This window comes from Mus musculus, chromosome 13 (genome assembly GCF_000001635.26).
Source record: "Mus musculus strain C57BL/6J chromosome 13, GRCm38.p6 C57BL/6J".
Taxonomy (NCBI): Eukaryota; Metazoa; Chordata; class Mammalia; order Rodentia; family Muridae; genus Mus; species Mus musculus.
In genome coordinates this window covers 108,192,164-108,209,237 of record NC_000079.6, presented here as the reverse complement: position 1 = coordinate 108,209,237, position 17,074 = coordinate 108,192,164, and the positions used below count along the sequence as shown (strand labels likewise).

At 41.7% G+C, this 17,074-nt stretch overlaps 1 protein-coding gene across 8 annotated transcripts in view; it reads right to left on the bottom strand.

Moving 5' to 3' along the window:
- Window positions 1-8,033: 8,033 nt before the first annotated feature.
- Window positions 8,034-17,074, bottom strand: part of Ercc8 (excision repaiross-complementing rodent repair deficiency, complementation group 8) — a 42,494-nt gene continuing 33,453 nt past the window's right edge. For 4 of the 8 annotated variants that reach the window (XR_003950484.1, XR_003950485.1, XR_382743.4 and 1 more), the window contains one exon: window positions 9,954-15,182. Coding sequence is in view for 3 of the 8 variants with exons in the window: in NM_028042.4 (NP_082318.2) it covers window positions 15,114-15,182 (69 nt within the window). In the remaining 5 variants the exon portion in view is untranslated. Of the gene's footprint in view, window positions 8,816-9,953; window positions 15,183-17,074 lie in introns of those variants that run through there. The other 4 variants (NR_155552.1, NM_028042.4, NM_001362403.1 and 1 more) reach the window with 2 other exon arrangements.

The window sequence follows — 17,074 nt, the reverse complement described above, 5'->3', positions numbered from 1 at the left end:
TCCTATTTTTAAACAAGCAGTCAATCCAACACAGAAGTTGATGGGGCTGGAGGGTAGACTCAGTCAGTGCAGGCAGGCACCACCGCCAAGCCTGAGACCTGTGGAGTCTTCTGTGTCCACAGGATGAGGGAGAGAAGTGACTTCTGAAAGGTGTCCTCTTATGCCTACACTGGTGGGCACACACTCAGGCAAAACACACAGGCACATAGTATAAAAAATAATCTAATCATTTAGTGTTACACACAAACACACACACACACACACCCCACATTATAACTTTGGATCTTGTGGAGGTACATAGTAAAAACCTCCTGCCTGCCTTTGTCCTATATCCAAGTTGTTCTGATAGACTTCCAGAGATATTTTGTAACATATAAAAGGCAACACAAGCATTTATTTATTTGTTTGCCTATTTATTTTCTTAATAAAAAAACTGGAAAACTTCACATATATCTATATTCCTCCTTTTTCCTTAATAAACAGTGATTTTTGATGTTCATTCCATAAAATATTTATTTACCTTCTATATCTCTACCATATGACTCAATCATGATTTCTTTAACCAGTTCCTTGATGTTAAAAACAATAGTAAACACATAGACTAACACAGTCCATCTCCCCACCAACACACAAAAGAGGCAAGTTAGCCTCAACTTACAGAGCCATTGGGGCTCAAGGGAGATTTATTAATGTACCCTAGGACACAGTGTCATGACATGCTAGAGTTGAGATTTAAAAGCAGGCTGTCTGGCTATGATCTTCGTGCACTTATCAGATACACTACTACAATGAGGCATTCATTTTTCTACTGAAACATTAAGGTATATAATTTTGTTTTAATTACTTTTAAGGTATAAGGATAATTTGGCCTCTTTAAAATATTGAGACGATCTCAGCCATAAACATATTTATTGCTTCTCCATTTCTGAAAAACCTTTTTTTTTTTTTAAAAAAAGACAAGGTTTCACTATGTCGCCCAGGCTGACCTCAAACTTGATATATTTGCATCTGGGCCTCTGTATGCTGAAATCATAGACATATGCCACCATGCTTAACCTCTCTGGGTATTTTTTAGTTTGTTAAATAATTTTATGCATATGAACGTTTTGTCTGAATGTGTAGCTGTGTACCACACGTGTACTTATGTCCTTAATGGCCAGAAGAGAGCATTAGATCCCCAGGGATGAAAGTTACAGATGGATGTGAGCTGCCACTTGAATGCTCGGAATCAAACCCCACTCCTCTGAAAGAGCAGCCAGTGCTCGTCACCACTGAGGTGGTCTCTAGCCCTGGTTAAACTTCTTGGTTAATAGTTTTAATTCTCTCTGTATTTGTCTTTCTCATATTCGGTTATACTTGTTCATTTTGTATTTATTGCTGCTACTATAAATTATTTAGCAAATAGAGGCTTTATGTGCATTTAAGTTATATTTTCAATTGTAAATTTAAGACCATTATTAATTTTTAGATTTAAAATTTGTGTGTGAGTGTGTGTGTGAGTGTGTGTGTGTGTGTGTGTGTGTGTGTGTGTGTGTGTGTGAAGATACATGAGCTGTGGCCACATGACTGATACAGGACTGAGGCCGGTGCAGTCATGTGAGCAATGGTGTGGCCGAGGCTACAGAATAACTTTCTGTTCTTCTCTTCCATTCTGGGTGGGTTCCATTTATGGAACACAGGTTGTCAGCCTTATACAGCAAGCACCTTTACCCTCTGAGCCATCTTGTTACCCCCAAAATGTGATACTTTTTGTGTAATTCTGTGTCCCTTGTCTTTCCTAAACTCTAGTTTTATTAACTTGGCTACTGCTTCTTTTAACGCTTATCTTGAGTTAATGACTTCCCTTGAGAATAAATAAACTTTTATTTCTGCTCACCGCTTTTCATCCGCTGAGAGGAAGACTGATGCATACTGGTTGCTTCTCTTAGCAATGGCCACCAAACTTTGCTGAGAGCCAGGATCACTAGATGGTTAAAATGCACAATTCTAGATCTGGGTGTAGTGATGTATACTTGTAATCCAAACACTTAGAGGTTGAGACAGGAAGATCACCATGAGTTTGAGGCCAGCCTGGGGCATATAGCAAATTCTTATCTTTAAGAAATATATATAAAAAAATCAGTCTCCTGGAAAAGCATTTTTAAGGATGCCGATTTAGTAGCCCAAAAAGGTAGGCCAACATTTATTTCCACAATACTCTGCATGATTCTGATACAGTTTTTGTATGACTGGCAGTTTAACAAGCTGTCTGGCCCATATCTCCTGACATTCCTTTATTACCTACCCACCTAGATTATGAACTCTTCAGGAAAGAGATTTTGTCTTACTTTTCAATCCTTGTTGCCTAGGAGAATAGCTTACATGCCGAAGACGCTGTCTTAGTTGGGGTTTCCGTTGTTGTGAAGAGACACCATGACCAAGGAAACTCTTATAAAGGACTTTTAATTGGGGCTGGCTTACAGGTTCTGAGGTTCAGTCCATTATCATCATGGCGGGGAAGTACGGCAATGTCCAGGCAGGCATGGTGCTGGAGGAGCTGAGAGTTCTACATCTTGGTCTGAAGGCTGCTAGGAGAGAGACTGCTCCCAAGCGGCTAGGAGAAGGGTCTCAAAGCCCACCCCAACAGTGACACACTTCCTCCCATAGTCCATACCCACTCCCACAAGGCCACACCTTCTAATAGCCAAATAAGTGTGTAGATGGTGAGGAGAAACTGGATAAAGTTGTAGCATGAAAGTGCCTTAAAATACTTACACCGTCATATCTCTGTTATGTGTGAAAATAACTTTGGTTTAGTCACGAGAAGAACATAATGGCACTGTGCCAGGTAACTGATACCAGCCAGCCATTCCCAGATCCCACTGCACTTTTTCAATTTCTTTATAGTCTGTCTATCTCAAAGGTTTTGATACTAACGATTGGATATCGACACAAACTATGAACCTCAGACAAATCACTTTCTTTGGGGTAATCCTGTTCATTTATGTAAAGCGCGTGCTAAATTTTCATGCTATAAATGAGAGACATGAGGAAATACCACCCCTTAACTGACTGTAACAGTCACTACTGTAATACTCTTCATACAAACTCCAATCATTTAAAACTGAATATACATGTCTTTCTACTGCGAAGGATTGCCACTGGTAAGCCTGAGATTAACATTGACTAATTTGATTCCAAATGCCGTGAAAATGTTTCCTGTGCTGCTTGTAATACCTGAAAGGTGATGTAGTCAACTAATCTTAATATCACAAAGTCCCAGATGGGGTGGGGCAAATCCAACAACACAGTAATTACCATCGTCTACATTTTGTGATAAAGAGCCTTTCAAATAGAACTGCTGCCCTAATTTGTATCTTATTATGGCCAACAATGTACTATCCAGGAACACTACATTTTAATGCTTTAATTGCGACAAGTATTTACAGTAACTAACTAGGAAGCTGTTATCATATTTATGCTTTGAAACTTCATTAGTTTTCAGCACTTTTCAGACATTACCACATCCGTTATGCTGTTTGCCTTATATACGGCTCTGTAAGTTTTAAGTAGGTGGCTAACTGGTGTTTGGCGTGTTCTATAGGGTCACATAATTCAGAAGATATGGGCTCTGTCTTATCAGGGCAAAATTTGTTGGTGCTTGGTTCGTGTTTTACAATCTTGCCTTGTTTTAATATCACTGAGTGATTATGTAACTTCTTATTAACTCTGGACATTTGCTCCTTTGACTCTCATCCCATTTTTAGAAAACCTTCATCAGTCGGGACAGGATGAGCAACTGAGGGCGCTCTTTTAAAATATGGAGCCATGCTCATGGAAACCACATTCTCTACCACTCACCTACACACTCAGCCCAAAGATATTCTTACTAACAGACTATCAAATGTGATCTTAGTTAAAGAAATTTGATTTGTACAAGCGATATACTGTTTCGTATTTTTTATAACATGTTGAATATTTTTTTGAAAAAGAAATTTTAAAAAAGCCTGCGTTACTTTAAAAAAACATTATCAACTGGGAAAGGTATAAACAGGAATTTACTTCTTACATGTCTGGATGCTGGGGCCAGGACTAAGGAACTGTCACTTCGATGTCTGGAGACTTATTCAGCAGACCTTCTGGCTAAGCTCTTGTTAGCAGAAGAGGCAAGGCAGCTCTCTGGAGACCTTTATATGACACTACATTTGCACAGGCTCTGATCTTATGATCTCATCTCTTCCCCAAGGCTCCGCCTCCCAATGCCAGAACACTGCTGACTAGGTTTCAATGTATGAATTTAAAGGGACACAATAAGACCATAATTTCACTACAGTAACAATGCTGAGGGAAATCAGGAGGAAGAGGTACCAGGAATTGTTGTTTGAAAAGTATGTGTGAACCTCAGTTGCAAACAGGAGTATCTAACCGTTCAAGCTTTCCTAGATTGTCCTAAGAATATTGCCTTTGTTTAAAATGTGTATTCTGAGCTGTTTGTTCTCTTTATTTTAAGTATGTGGTTGGTATTTATAGGTCACTATATACCTGGCATAAGTGACAATGGAGACCAGTTCTGAAAATTAGGCTTAGTGGAGATGGGTATACACAGGCTGGTGACTGAGTTCCTACATAAACAGGAAAACACACACTGCTTTCTAGCATTCATTTTCTATGGCACACATTGTCAAGCACCGACTGTGCACATGGCTGTAATTTAAAGGCAGTATCTCTGGTGTTGATTTTACATATCTATTTTAATGCATTTCAGACGAGTTCTCTATTTTCAGATACAAGGCAATTATGTAGGCAAAGCACTCTGAGGGTCAGGGATGTAGGTCAGTTGTTAGGATGCCTGTTTAAGGATACACAAAGCCCTAGGTTAGAACCCCAACAGTACATAAACTAGGGACACATGACACAGGATGTAAGCACTTGGGAGACAAGACTGAGAAAGTCAATGTGACCCTCAACTACAGTGAGTTCAAGGTCAGCCTGGGACATCTGAGTCCCCGTTTCAGAAGAGAGATAGAAAGAGAAGGACAATGTACTATAGGTTGTCCTCTGACTTCCATATGAGCACTGGGGCATGCTGTGTACACAGAAGCATAACACACACACAAACATAGACAGACACACACACACAGACATACACACAGACACACACATAGACAAACACACAGAGAAATAAATATAGATAGAAAGATAGATGAATAATAAATTAAAGTAATAAAACATTTTAAAAATTAAATATGTACTATGGAGTCATAACTACCCAGATACTATGTTAAATTCTGAATTTCAGTTTGTCCATATGCAAATAATGTTAGTGCATATTATTTTCAATGAATATAAGTATAATTGATGATTATATTTTCTTGGAGAACTTCAATGATAGTTATTAATAAAAAATATGACTATGTAAAAGCAAAAAAAAAAAGAAAGAGAAGGACAGAGGAATGGCAGGAGGGAGGAACAGAATGGAGGAGAAGAAATGGAAGGAGAAAGAGATTGATTGATTGATTGATTGATTGATTGTGACTTTCAACTCCAAAGGAAAATTTGCACTACTCAGCTACAGTTCATTTATTTCAGCATCCTTCATCGAGGCCAGAACAGAGAAAGATTGGATTTGTCCAGAGGGCTTAAGGAGTTGCAACAGGTGATGACAGTGAGCACACAAACAGCCCATCATGACGTAGAATCTATAAGGGAATGAGCTCTTGGTGAATTGAGAAAGGAGAGCCCGATGTCTTGATGATGTACGTGGGACAACTCTCAATCCTTATAGAAAAGCTGCTCTCTGCAGGAGAAGGTGGCTGACAGAAACTCGTACCTGGCCACAATGCAGAGAATAAGAGACTATGGAATGCCCACCTCTGGATCACATCTGGATCTCATCTCCTTTCCCCAAAGCTCAGGGATCATAGAGGGGACAAAAAGGTTGTAAGAGCCAGCGGGAGGGAAGGAAGGGCCTCGGTGAAAGTACTTTCTGTATGTGACATCACACACATGTGTGCATAGTGGCTATGACTGTGTGCACAAGACCTGTGAAAGATCAAGCCAGCCAAAAAGTCCAGCCTGGGTTGGGCAAGGAGATCATGAAATCTCAACCCTAGGTGACGAGGGGTACCTGGTAGGTGCTGGGGTGGGGGGTGGGGAAGAGTTCATGTTTTTTTTGGGGGGGGGGGATGCAATCCCTGGTAGGATCCCATGCCCCAGAAGATGGCCTTATACCCACACGCATACTGCCAGCATTAAGCAGACTCAGTGGGTTAAAAAAAAAAAAGTACATGAAGCAGGGCTGGAGAAGTAAGTGTGGGTATGGGAGGAGCTGGAGGAGGAGTGACTGGTTCAGACACACAAGACTGTCTCATACAATTAATTCTCAGACATTAAAAATAAAAACAGAACGGAAGAAATGAAGCGCTTGGCCCAGTTCAAGATTGCAGCTAACGATGGCTAACAATTCAGGAGGTCTTTCTCATTTTTCTCCTGCGCACATGGCAAGTGATATTTCCCAGCCAGCCTTCCTTACATTTTACATTTGGTCATGAAAGTAACTTCTGGACAATGGGTTCTGAGACAATTGTGACTTCGCACTTCCTTCCCCGTGAGAGACATGGTGCTCTCTTACCGTGTACCTACAAGGTCCTTTGCAAGAGCAACACTTGTCCTTGGCCACTGAGCCATCTGTTCAACCCACAGTATTCATTTGAAAAAAAAATCAATACTGATCTTGGATGTTATAGAAAAAAGTAATTTACACCATAAATTTAATCTCTGTTGTGTTTATACCACAGTATAATAAATGACTTTCATTTTTAAAGAGTGTGTGTGCCTGTCTGAATATGCACATGTGTGTATAGGTGTACATATCTGTGTGCCAGAGAGGGGGTTGAGTATCTTTCCCTATATACTATCTACTTATTCCTCTTAGGTCGGCTTTCTATCCATAATCCCTGGGTGGAAGTTTTCTTGGCTAAGCTAGAAGCCAACAGCACCCAGTAGCCTTCAGGTTTCCACCATGCTCCAAGCTGGGGTTGCAAGCATGCACCAGATTCCTGGCCCTTTAATTGAGTGCTAGTATCTAGATTCCGGTCCTTACAATTACAAAGAGATTACTGTAACCACCGAACCATCTCTTCAGCCCCATGACTTTAAATCTTCCATTTGCTTCTTGATACACGTACATAGTCTTTCTTTTCTTTGTCTTCTAGACATTTGAGAGTCTTCATTTCGCCTCTCTTTTCTTTCTTTCTTTCTTCTTTTTTTTTCTTTTTTTACAGTCCTAATTGTAACCTGAAGTGTGTAAACTTTCCAAGTCTTTTGAGCTGTCCATAATAGAAGGTGGAGATGAGGATAAATAGCCAAACTTTGGGTCAAATGCAATGGAAATATTTAATTCAACCACATTACCAAGTAGGAATGTGTGAGCAGTAAATACCATGTAAAGAAATCTGAACCTTAGGCTTCATAAAAGCCCCTTACTTTCGTTAGTTTCCGAAAACCACAAGACCCTTGAATGCCCTGTTTATAGAATATGGCTAATGAGCACTATCTTAGGGCTTTCTTCTTGTGAATAGATGCCATGACCAACCAAAGAAACACTTAATTGGGGCTGACTTGTAGCTCAGAAGTTTAGTTCCTTATCTCTATGGCAGGAAGCATGGCAGAACACAGGCAGCTAGAGAGAGGTCGCTGAGAGTTCTACATCCGGATCAGAAGGCAGCAGGAAGAGAGAGTGACACTGGGCCATTCTTGAGCATCTGAAACCTCAATTGTTTGCCCAGTGACATACTTCCTCCCACGAGACCACATCTCTTAATAGTGCCACTCCCTATAGGCCTATGGGGGCCATATTTATTCCAACAGCACACGGTCCATGGAGAGCAGTGGAAGATCCAGGCAGCCTCTGAGTGATGTAATAGCAACCCTGCCTGAAGAATCATTTGCTACTTGATGAGAAGAGAACCAAATTATGTAACAACCAACTTAAGTAACAATTTTGTTTTCCATTAGCGTTCATAGCATTCATTAACACATAATAGATTTCACTGTACAACTTAGCTAATATTTAATACACTTGAAATTTCATACACAGTAAATGACACACACACATAACAATCAATTAACTCTGCAGTACATAAACTCTGAGATTACTATGCAATTAAGGGCTTGGCAGTGGGTCATTTGCTAATTAATTACACATATACATGTGGCACAAACTTTTGTCAAGCAGTATTCTAGGTGCTTTTGATGTGGTAATAAGCAAAATAGATGAAGTCTTTGCCCTCATGGAATATTTCCAGTCTAGACAGAAGAGCATGGCAAAGTGAAGAAAGGTCGTCTTGGAGTAAGACCTTCGTCGATTTTCAGAAGGGTGCAGGCTGATACTCTGAGATTTTACCATAAGAAATCTACTAGCCAAGTGCTTTTTATATGTCAGAAGTATACTTTACTTTTGTGATTCCGTAAGATGTCTTTATTCCCGTCTACAAACAATGGTGCTAGCTCACTATATGAACTTGCAAAGCCAAGCCGTTAACCAGTGCTCACTGTACACTTCAGATGGAAACATGAAAAGTCAGCTCAGGGGGCTAAGGAGGCAGTAAAGGGCTTGTAGCCTAGCAGGAGGGAGGGAGGTCACAGGCACCTGAAAATTTGGGTGTGGTAGTACGCATCTGTAATCCCAGTGCCATGGTGGTGGAGACAGCAGGATGCTTCCAGCCTGCAGAACAGCTAACGGAGCTGAGTAAGTGGCTGTCTTAAAACACTGAGGTGGAGACTGGCGGAGTAGGTCAACCTGTGGTCTCATATGCACCTACTCATACATGTGCACCTACTCATACATGTACACATGTATGCACCTACTCATACATGTTCACCTACTCATACATGCACACATGTATGCACCTACTCGTACATGTGCACCTACTCATACATGCACACATGTATGCACCTACTCACACATGTGCACGTGTATGCACCTACTCATACATGCGTGCATGCCCACCAACCCTCTACTGACCCCCATAAAGAGAGAAAGAGAGGAGAGAAGAGAGAGAGAAGGGGGGTTCAGACTCGGTGTTCATTCAGCAAGGCAGTTCCTTCACCTTTACCGTCAATGAACTTTAATTATTCATGAATTATAAAGCTCTATTTGTGCCTTTCACACTGAATACCATTTTAAATGTTTTTAAAAATCTCACAATGAGTGATTTTAGAAAAGGAATGAGCTTCACTAATTTTCTATTCTAGTTTTCTGACCTAGTTTCTGAGCCAATGAATGTACTGGAAAGGCTGTCAGAATCACCCAGTTCCTGTTTACTGGCACTGCCATCAAGATTGAGCTTCAGGCCTTCTGCTTCCATTTCCTTGTTTAATCCTTCCTTCCTCCCCAGGTCTAGCCCACCTTATTCACTTCGTAATGTACTCCAGCTGGTTTTCAAATCCTTATGCCAACTGAGAACTGACTGGGGCTATAGTGTTCATACCCCATCTAGTTACCTGCTCTTTCTTGATGGATCTGTTATGATTTTAAAAGTAATCTTAATAGTTTTCAATTTCTATAGTAATCTAGTGATTTTAAGTACTTATTTTCATTTGTGTGCATGTGTGCGTTACACCATGTATGTATGAGTGTCCAAGAAGAGAGCTCTGGATCCCCTGGAGCTGGTATTACAGGTGGTTGTGCGCTACTGATGTGGGGGCTGGGAACTGAACTCAGGCCCTCTCAAAGACTAGCAAATGTTCTGAACTGCTGACCACTCTATCCAGTCCCCTCACTTCTTTCAATAGTATTTATGGGAACCCTAATATAGGTTAAGAACAATGAATGCTCTTCCAGAGGTCGTGAGTTCGATTCCCAGCAATCACATGGTGACTCACAACCATTTGTAATGGGATCAGATGCCCTCTTCTGGTGTGTGTGAAGAGAGAGACAGTGTATTCACATAGATTAAATAAATAAACAAATCTTCTGAAAAATGTTTTATTTTTTTAAAATAACCTTGCACATATAGGAAAACATAGCAGCCCTATAATATTGATAAAAATGGTTAAGTCAATTCCCAGATTCATTAGATATTCTTTAAGCACAGCTTTGCGTGATGTATTTATTTAGAAATTATTGGTGTACAGAGCAGTGTTGATGGAGCATCATGTGACAGGGTGGGATTCTGAGGAGCTAGAGCCTGAGTCACAGGCTGCTGCCCTTTGCCCAAGATGTCAACAGGCCCTAGGTTAAGGTTGTTGCTCACCGAAGCCACAAAGAATAATACAAACCAAAGAGAAGTGGTGTGTATAAATCATTGAGTCACTTGCTTTCCAGAGCTGACCACCAGAGGCAAGGAAACTAAACCACCAATCAAGCCTAGGGCCATTCACTCTCCAGTTCTGCAAAGTTTACATAATAAACCCTGACAGACACACAGAACCAAAACACAAGCTGGAGGAACCCAGTGTCACACTGATGCAACTGATGCCATGACCAAAGAACAGATCTAATTAGGGTTGCGGGACCCTCTTCACCCGCAGGAGCACGAACCAGGAGAGCTCTATGTATACATTAGTGCAAAAGCTACAGGAGTTTTCATGAGTAGCAAGAGAGTGCGGGCCATTGGCTTGCTGATTCTGACACAGAGAACGCTGATAGAGATCACAACAGCTCACCTTCTTTTCCTCTGTTTTCAGTTGTCAGTTATCTGATTAGAAATACACAGCAAGAAAGGAACCGAGTTGCCTGTATCTGAAACTATTTCAGACACAACTATAGAGACAGGTTATGTTTATATTGCAGGGAGTAGATTACAGCTTAGCTGGGAGAGCGCTTGCCTCGCTTACAAGAAGTCTGATCTCAGCAACACACACTAGGTGTGATGGCTCGTGCCTGTGGTTCCACAGATTGGCAGCATCCAGAGTTCCAGGTCATTCTGGGCCATAAAAGAAATTGGAGGATAACCTGGGTTGCATGAGATTTTTATCTCAAAAAATGTCTCTTTACATGACTTGTTAGAATTCTAGAAGTCAAGGAGATTTAACAGCCACTCAAGGTAGCAAAGAAGAAACTCACATGTTCTTTGCAAAAAAAAAAAAAAAAAAAAAAAAGACTAGGCATTGTGGAGGCCCATGTCTGCCATCCCAGCACCGGGGAAGCTAAGGCTGCAGGATCCGGAGCTGGAATCCAGACTGAGTGTGGTGGTTTGAATGAGAACGGCCTCCATAGGCTCACAGAGTTGTATACTGGGCACCAGAGAGGGGCACTATATGAAAGGACAAAGAGGTGTGGCCTTGTTGGAGGAAGTGTGTCATTAGGTGTAGACCCTGAGGTTCCAAAGCCCATTCCAAGTCTAGAGGCTCTCTTCCTGCTGTCTGCAGACTCAGACGTACAACTCTTAGCTACCTCTCCAGTGCCATGTCTCCCTGCGTGCCATCCCGATCTTCACCTTCATGAAAATGGACTGAGCCCCCAATTAAATGCCTTCCCTTGTAAGAGTCACTGTGGTTTTGGTGTGGCTTCACAGTAATAGAACACTCACTAAGACACTGGGCTACATACACAGCAAGCTCAAGGTCAGCCTGTCTCAAAAACAAACAAAACACCAAAACCAAACCCCTGCACACAAAAAGAAAAGCCACATTCACAACTGAACTGTTAACTATAGGGCAGCAATCTAATTCTCCCCAGTACTGAGTCCCTCTCTAACCCAGCCCTGCTGTAACCAGCCTATCTAAACACAGTGACAGGCAAGGTGGTTGTTCTTTCTGTAGTTAGCTTTCCCTGGTATATTCTCTGAAAGGCAAAATTCCCTGTGTGCCAGGCTTCTGCCATTCCATTTCTGGCAAGGTTTGACGGAACTAAGTTCGTTGCTTTAATAAACTAAGTCAATCAATCCTTCCTCCTTTTGCTTTGATTTTTATTTTTTTTCTTGCCAGCTATTTGGTCACTGTGTGAAGACTAACACAGAAAACATGGCGCTGGAGAAATGTCTCAGTACTGTATTTCTAGAGACCCCAAGTTTGGTTCTTAGCATCCAGAACTACCTGTAACTACAGTTCCGAGGGGATCAGACACTGCTGAGCTCCACGGGTCTCTGCACTCACCGACACATGTCCATACGATACATATCATAAAAATAATAAAAACAAATGTTAAAAAAATAAAACTGGCACTGAGAGCAAGGTTTGTGCTATGGAGTAGGGTTGTTGCTAAGATAAATGTGATTATGTGTCCTGCAAACTTTGGGACTAATTTGCAGGAGAAAGATTAAGTTAGAGTTGTGGCTTAAAGAACATCCTGAATGCTGTAAGTAGACTTACTGAGCCATTTTAGCTGGAGCTCAGAAAATCACACCACCAAGAGAGATGCTTTCGAGTCCAAGAGGAAGGAGGACCCAAACTGGAACTGAACTAGAGGCTACTCGTGTTATAATCAGCCATGTCCTGATAATCCGAGTGACGTTGAATTTAGGATAAACTGCTTTGTGGAGGAAGCTTCAGGCCAGCAGAGCACACAGGCTGGAGGATGGTCACTGCTCACTGCCCAGACTTACAGGAAGAAAGTAGAAAGATGATAAATCTACAGCTAGGCAAGAAATAAGCTGAATGAGTTTAAACTTGCAGTGTGTGTGTGTGTGTGTGTGTGTGTGTGGGGACAGCAGCTAGTAGTAAGGTGAATGATAGGAAAGAGAAAGAAACCTAGCTCTGCACCCGACAGCCCGACAGACAGTCCGGCTCTAAGTCCCAGGATATAAACATGAGAACTCAGAGAGAGAGCAGAGGTGTCCGAAGTCAGAGAGCCTCCGCAGGGTTCCCTACTCAAAAGCGAGAGCCCATCCTAGATCACATGGAAGCTGCTGCAGCCATGGCTGAAGAGTGCCAGGCTACATCTGGGAAGGACAGCAGCACTTGGTGTTTTCTATGTAGTGTTAGTTTTCCAGCCCTGCAAACTCCAAGTATCATGGAAGCGTGCACCGAGATTCCAGAAGAGCCACGGAAGGGAGGCCAGGCTCCCTGCATGGAGCTCCTGAGTGGGCCGTGCATGAACTGTAAAGGGGAAGTTCAAGTCACAGTGGAGACCCCAGGATACTGCAGGTATCAGAAGTGTGGCATATCTGAGGGAAGAAAGGTCCAGGCACTGGGTGGAACTGGTCTAAGAAAGGCCAGGCATGCTGCTGGCAACAGATCTAAAGAATGGAGCTGAGCCTGTTGAAGTCAAGATGCCATAATAGGCCCAGGTGCGGACATGGAACTTGAGCTTCCTTCCCTCTGCTGGGTCTGCATCTTGCTTTGGTCCAGTCTTTCCGCTGTGGTGGAATGGGAATGGTTACTCGTCTATTCTACAGGAACAAGGGAATATTAGCGCTTTCAAGGGTTGGATTTGAAGGAGTACGGGGACTTTTGAAGTTGAACCAAATGCATTTTGCATTATGAGATGGCCATGAACCTATAGAGACCAGTGGTGGATGAATGTAAAATGTCCCCATGGTATTCAGATCCTAGCTGGCAGTGCTGTTTTTCTGAGACTGCACTCTTGACATTCATGCCTGGCCCCGCTGCTTCCTGTCCTGTCTGTGCCTTCTTGTCTGCCTCCTGCTTCTGTCGCTGTTCCTACCATCTGTTTCTTTCCACCTCGGTGTCCTGTACATTCAAACCATTTGCTAGAATCGATGCTTCCTCCTTTGTTAGGCATTTGATTCCAGACATGAAAAACATGACTACTATTTCCTGCTTCCCAGGTTTGCCGCAAACACACAACCCTCCCTGTTCCCACCTCCCTGTTCCCACCTCCCTCGTCAGTCACCGTGTTCACACCAGCCTGAAGTCATTTGCATCTTACAGTTGGTATAACTCAGGGCCTGTCTTCAGAATTTCTCTAAAGTTTTATTTTCTATCTTTTCCTTGTCTGTTCTAGATGGAACTTTTCGGCACAGATTTCATGAATAGAGTTTCAGTTAGAGAAGCCATTTCTCTCCGTGAGGTCACTTCACTTTAGCTGGGCAGCGAAGGCTCTGCGCACTCACTTCTCTGACTGCAAGGCCATGTGCCTAGCTTTGTGAGGCTTCTGTCTTGACTTTTCCACAGTGAGTCACAGTGAAAGTGTTTGTTAACAATTCTAGGTTAACTGAAATAAACACTTTCTCTCCTAAATTGTCTTTGTTCAGGGTATTTTATCACAGCAACAGAACTTAAATTAACACACACACACACACACACAAAGAATGGAGGAGACTTCATAACAATCACTCCTGAGTTGACACAAGGAAAGGAAAGAACAATTGTATGGCATTTCATGTTTAATCTACATCCCTGCATGGATTTTGCTGAGTTTCACAGGAAGGAATTAAGACTGAGTGTAAGCTGCCCTCTGAGAGCAATACAAAGTGGTCAGGGATTGCCTATGTGATACGATGTTCACACTGCAAGATGCATGAGTGGCTAACATTCAATATGAGGGAGAAGAGGCTCGATTACATGAAGCCATTCAGTTTGAGTAAAAAATCTAGCATTATGATGCCACTGTTGCAACAAGTTTCTCTAATCCTCCTTGCTAAACTCCTCCCTGAAGGTGGGAAGGGCAGGCTGGCAGCACAGTCAGGAGTCAGAGCTGAGAGCTTCCTGGGTCATACTTTCAGCTCCTTGGATGCACATATGAAGGTCCCAGCTGGGAATAACAAGTCTGTTCTTGGGCTGTGCCCGTAGGGGCTGGCCCACCACCCTGGTGAATGCGCTCAAGGAGACAAGTTCTGATTAATTAACCGACAGAAAAGTATATTTCAGGGTATCATACACATCGATCTCATTTTAAAGCACACAGGGAAATATCCCAAACTCAGGATTAACAGGTTAAAAACTGACTGAAGAGTTTACAAACAATGAAACAAACAATCACACACATGTACAGGAGGGGCCACGTGGTATACACCTCTAACCCCAGCACCTGGGAGCAGAGGCAGAATAGCTGCCAGTGTGAGCCGAGTCTGCTCTATACAGAGTTCCAGGCTAGTCCAGGCTAGCCAGGGTTACATCGTGAGACACTGTCTCAAAACCAACAATAACGGGAAGAACAACCCTGCTCGTGCTGAAGTGCACACAACACTGTCGTGGAAGTCTGATGGACAAGGAGCCAGGGCTGACAGTCACCCATCCTCGTCACTGCTGCTCCAGGCGTCCGCGAATGCTGGGTTTAACTGGGATTTGGCTGGAGCCTATAAAAGAAAGGAGAATCTATTTTATGTATTTCATAATTTTAGCCTCATAATCATTATGAAATATGCTAGATTAACATCAATTAGAATGTTTGGAAACGGTATTGCTGCTAATTTAAAAACAAAAGCAATGTAAAGATAATGTAGATTTATTTAAAACCAACAAAAGCTGACTTTTCCCAAACACCATGCTTCCCTCAAAGGCACATGCGCACACCAACACAGCTCACAGTGTCCTCAACTCCATGGAGAAGGTGCAGCACTGATGCAGGCCTACAGCGGACGGGACAGACAGTCCAGCACACAAATGCCGCCCGCCAACTCTGTATGGTTTGGATGAACTTTACCATTAGAAATAAGAAGTACCAAAATTTGAAGAATATTTTTATCAGTGAGGATAATTTAATAACCTCAGCCCCCTTTGGAGACAGCTCTTGCCCTGTAGTCTAGGCTGACCCAAAGCTCATTACATTTCTGGGGTTACAGAGATTGTGAACCCTTATGTGGGTGTTGGGAATTTAACCCATGTCCTCTGGAAAAGTAACAGTGCTCTTAGGCACTGAGCCACCCTCTCAGCCACGCTCACTATAGTTCTGTAGATCAGGGATTCTCAGCTGTGGCAACTCATCCTCCCGAGGGCAAGGAGCACAATGAGCTTGTGGCCACTGAGCCCAGGTGAAGAATACACCTTGTAATGCAGAAGTACTATGTATGGGTTACTGCATAGCCATGTCTCTTGGTTTGTTACAGCTAATAGTGCCAAAGCATAGGGAAACTCCAAGAGAAATGGTAACAAGGTTAATAACTAGCATGGAGTTTTTTTTTCCCTGGGAGATTTCTCTAAAAGTTATTTGGGCTGTTTACTCAAAACTGCAATATATATATTGTGTTTAATATATATATCTAATCCAAATCTTACACAAATTGTAAGCCTGGTGTTAAATTGTCTTAGATACAATGCCTTTTCTAATGTAGAGAAACATCTTCTGTGAAGGGTTATGTCTAAGAATGTCATTTCCTTTAGGATATTTATATGTATATATATATGTATATATATATATATATCATATAATAATATAATATGTATTATATTATCATATAATACATTATTATATAATATATATTATATATTGTTCTATATAATATATTATATATAAAACACATATAACATAATATATATTATATACAACATTCTTCCATATATAATGTTATATAAAACATATATAATATAATATTATATATATAACATTCTTCCACCCTAGAGCCATAGGAGAAAAAGGTTTAGCAACTGGAGAAACTTTAATTAACTGAATTATCAATTCAGTTGTTAATTATCAATTTACTTGTATGGAAACCAAGACAGCTACTTTCTTATCGGTGGGAAATCATTTCAAAGGGCGTAAAAGATGATCACTTTTCTTGAGTTAGGAATCAGGTCTGTTTGTTATTCTGTAGCTCTGCATCTGCCTATTTAATCTAATCCAAATCTTACACAAATTGTAAGCCTGGTGTTAAATTGTCTTAGATACAATGCCTTTTCTAATGTAGAGAAACATCTTCTGTGAAGGGTTATGTCTAAGAACGTCATTTCCTTTAGGATCAACATGACAGAATCTTACAATTCAGACGGGAAAGCCAGTGTTCCCAGTAATTTCCCATTCCCACACCAGATAGGCCAGCTAGAAAACACACAGTGATACAGGCTGCTGCAGTTGTTAAACAGACCAGAGTGCTCGCTAAACTTAGTGGCTATCACCACTAAGAACAGTAGAAATTTCTTTACACTGTCTCCAAACATCCCATATCAAAGTATGACCAAACTCCAGCTAAGCACTCGTTTCCAGCCAGCAGTAACGGAGGCCTGAAATCTACTCCTTCCTTCTGTGATCCAA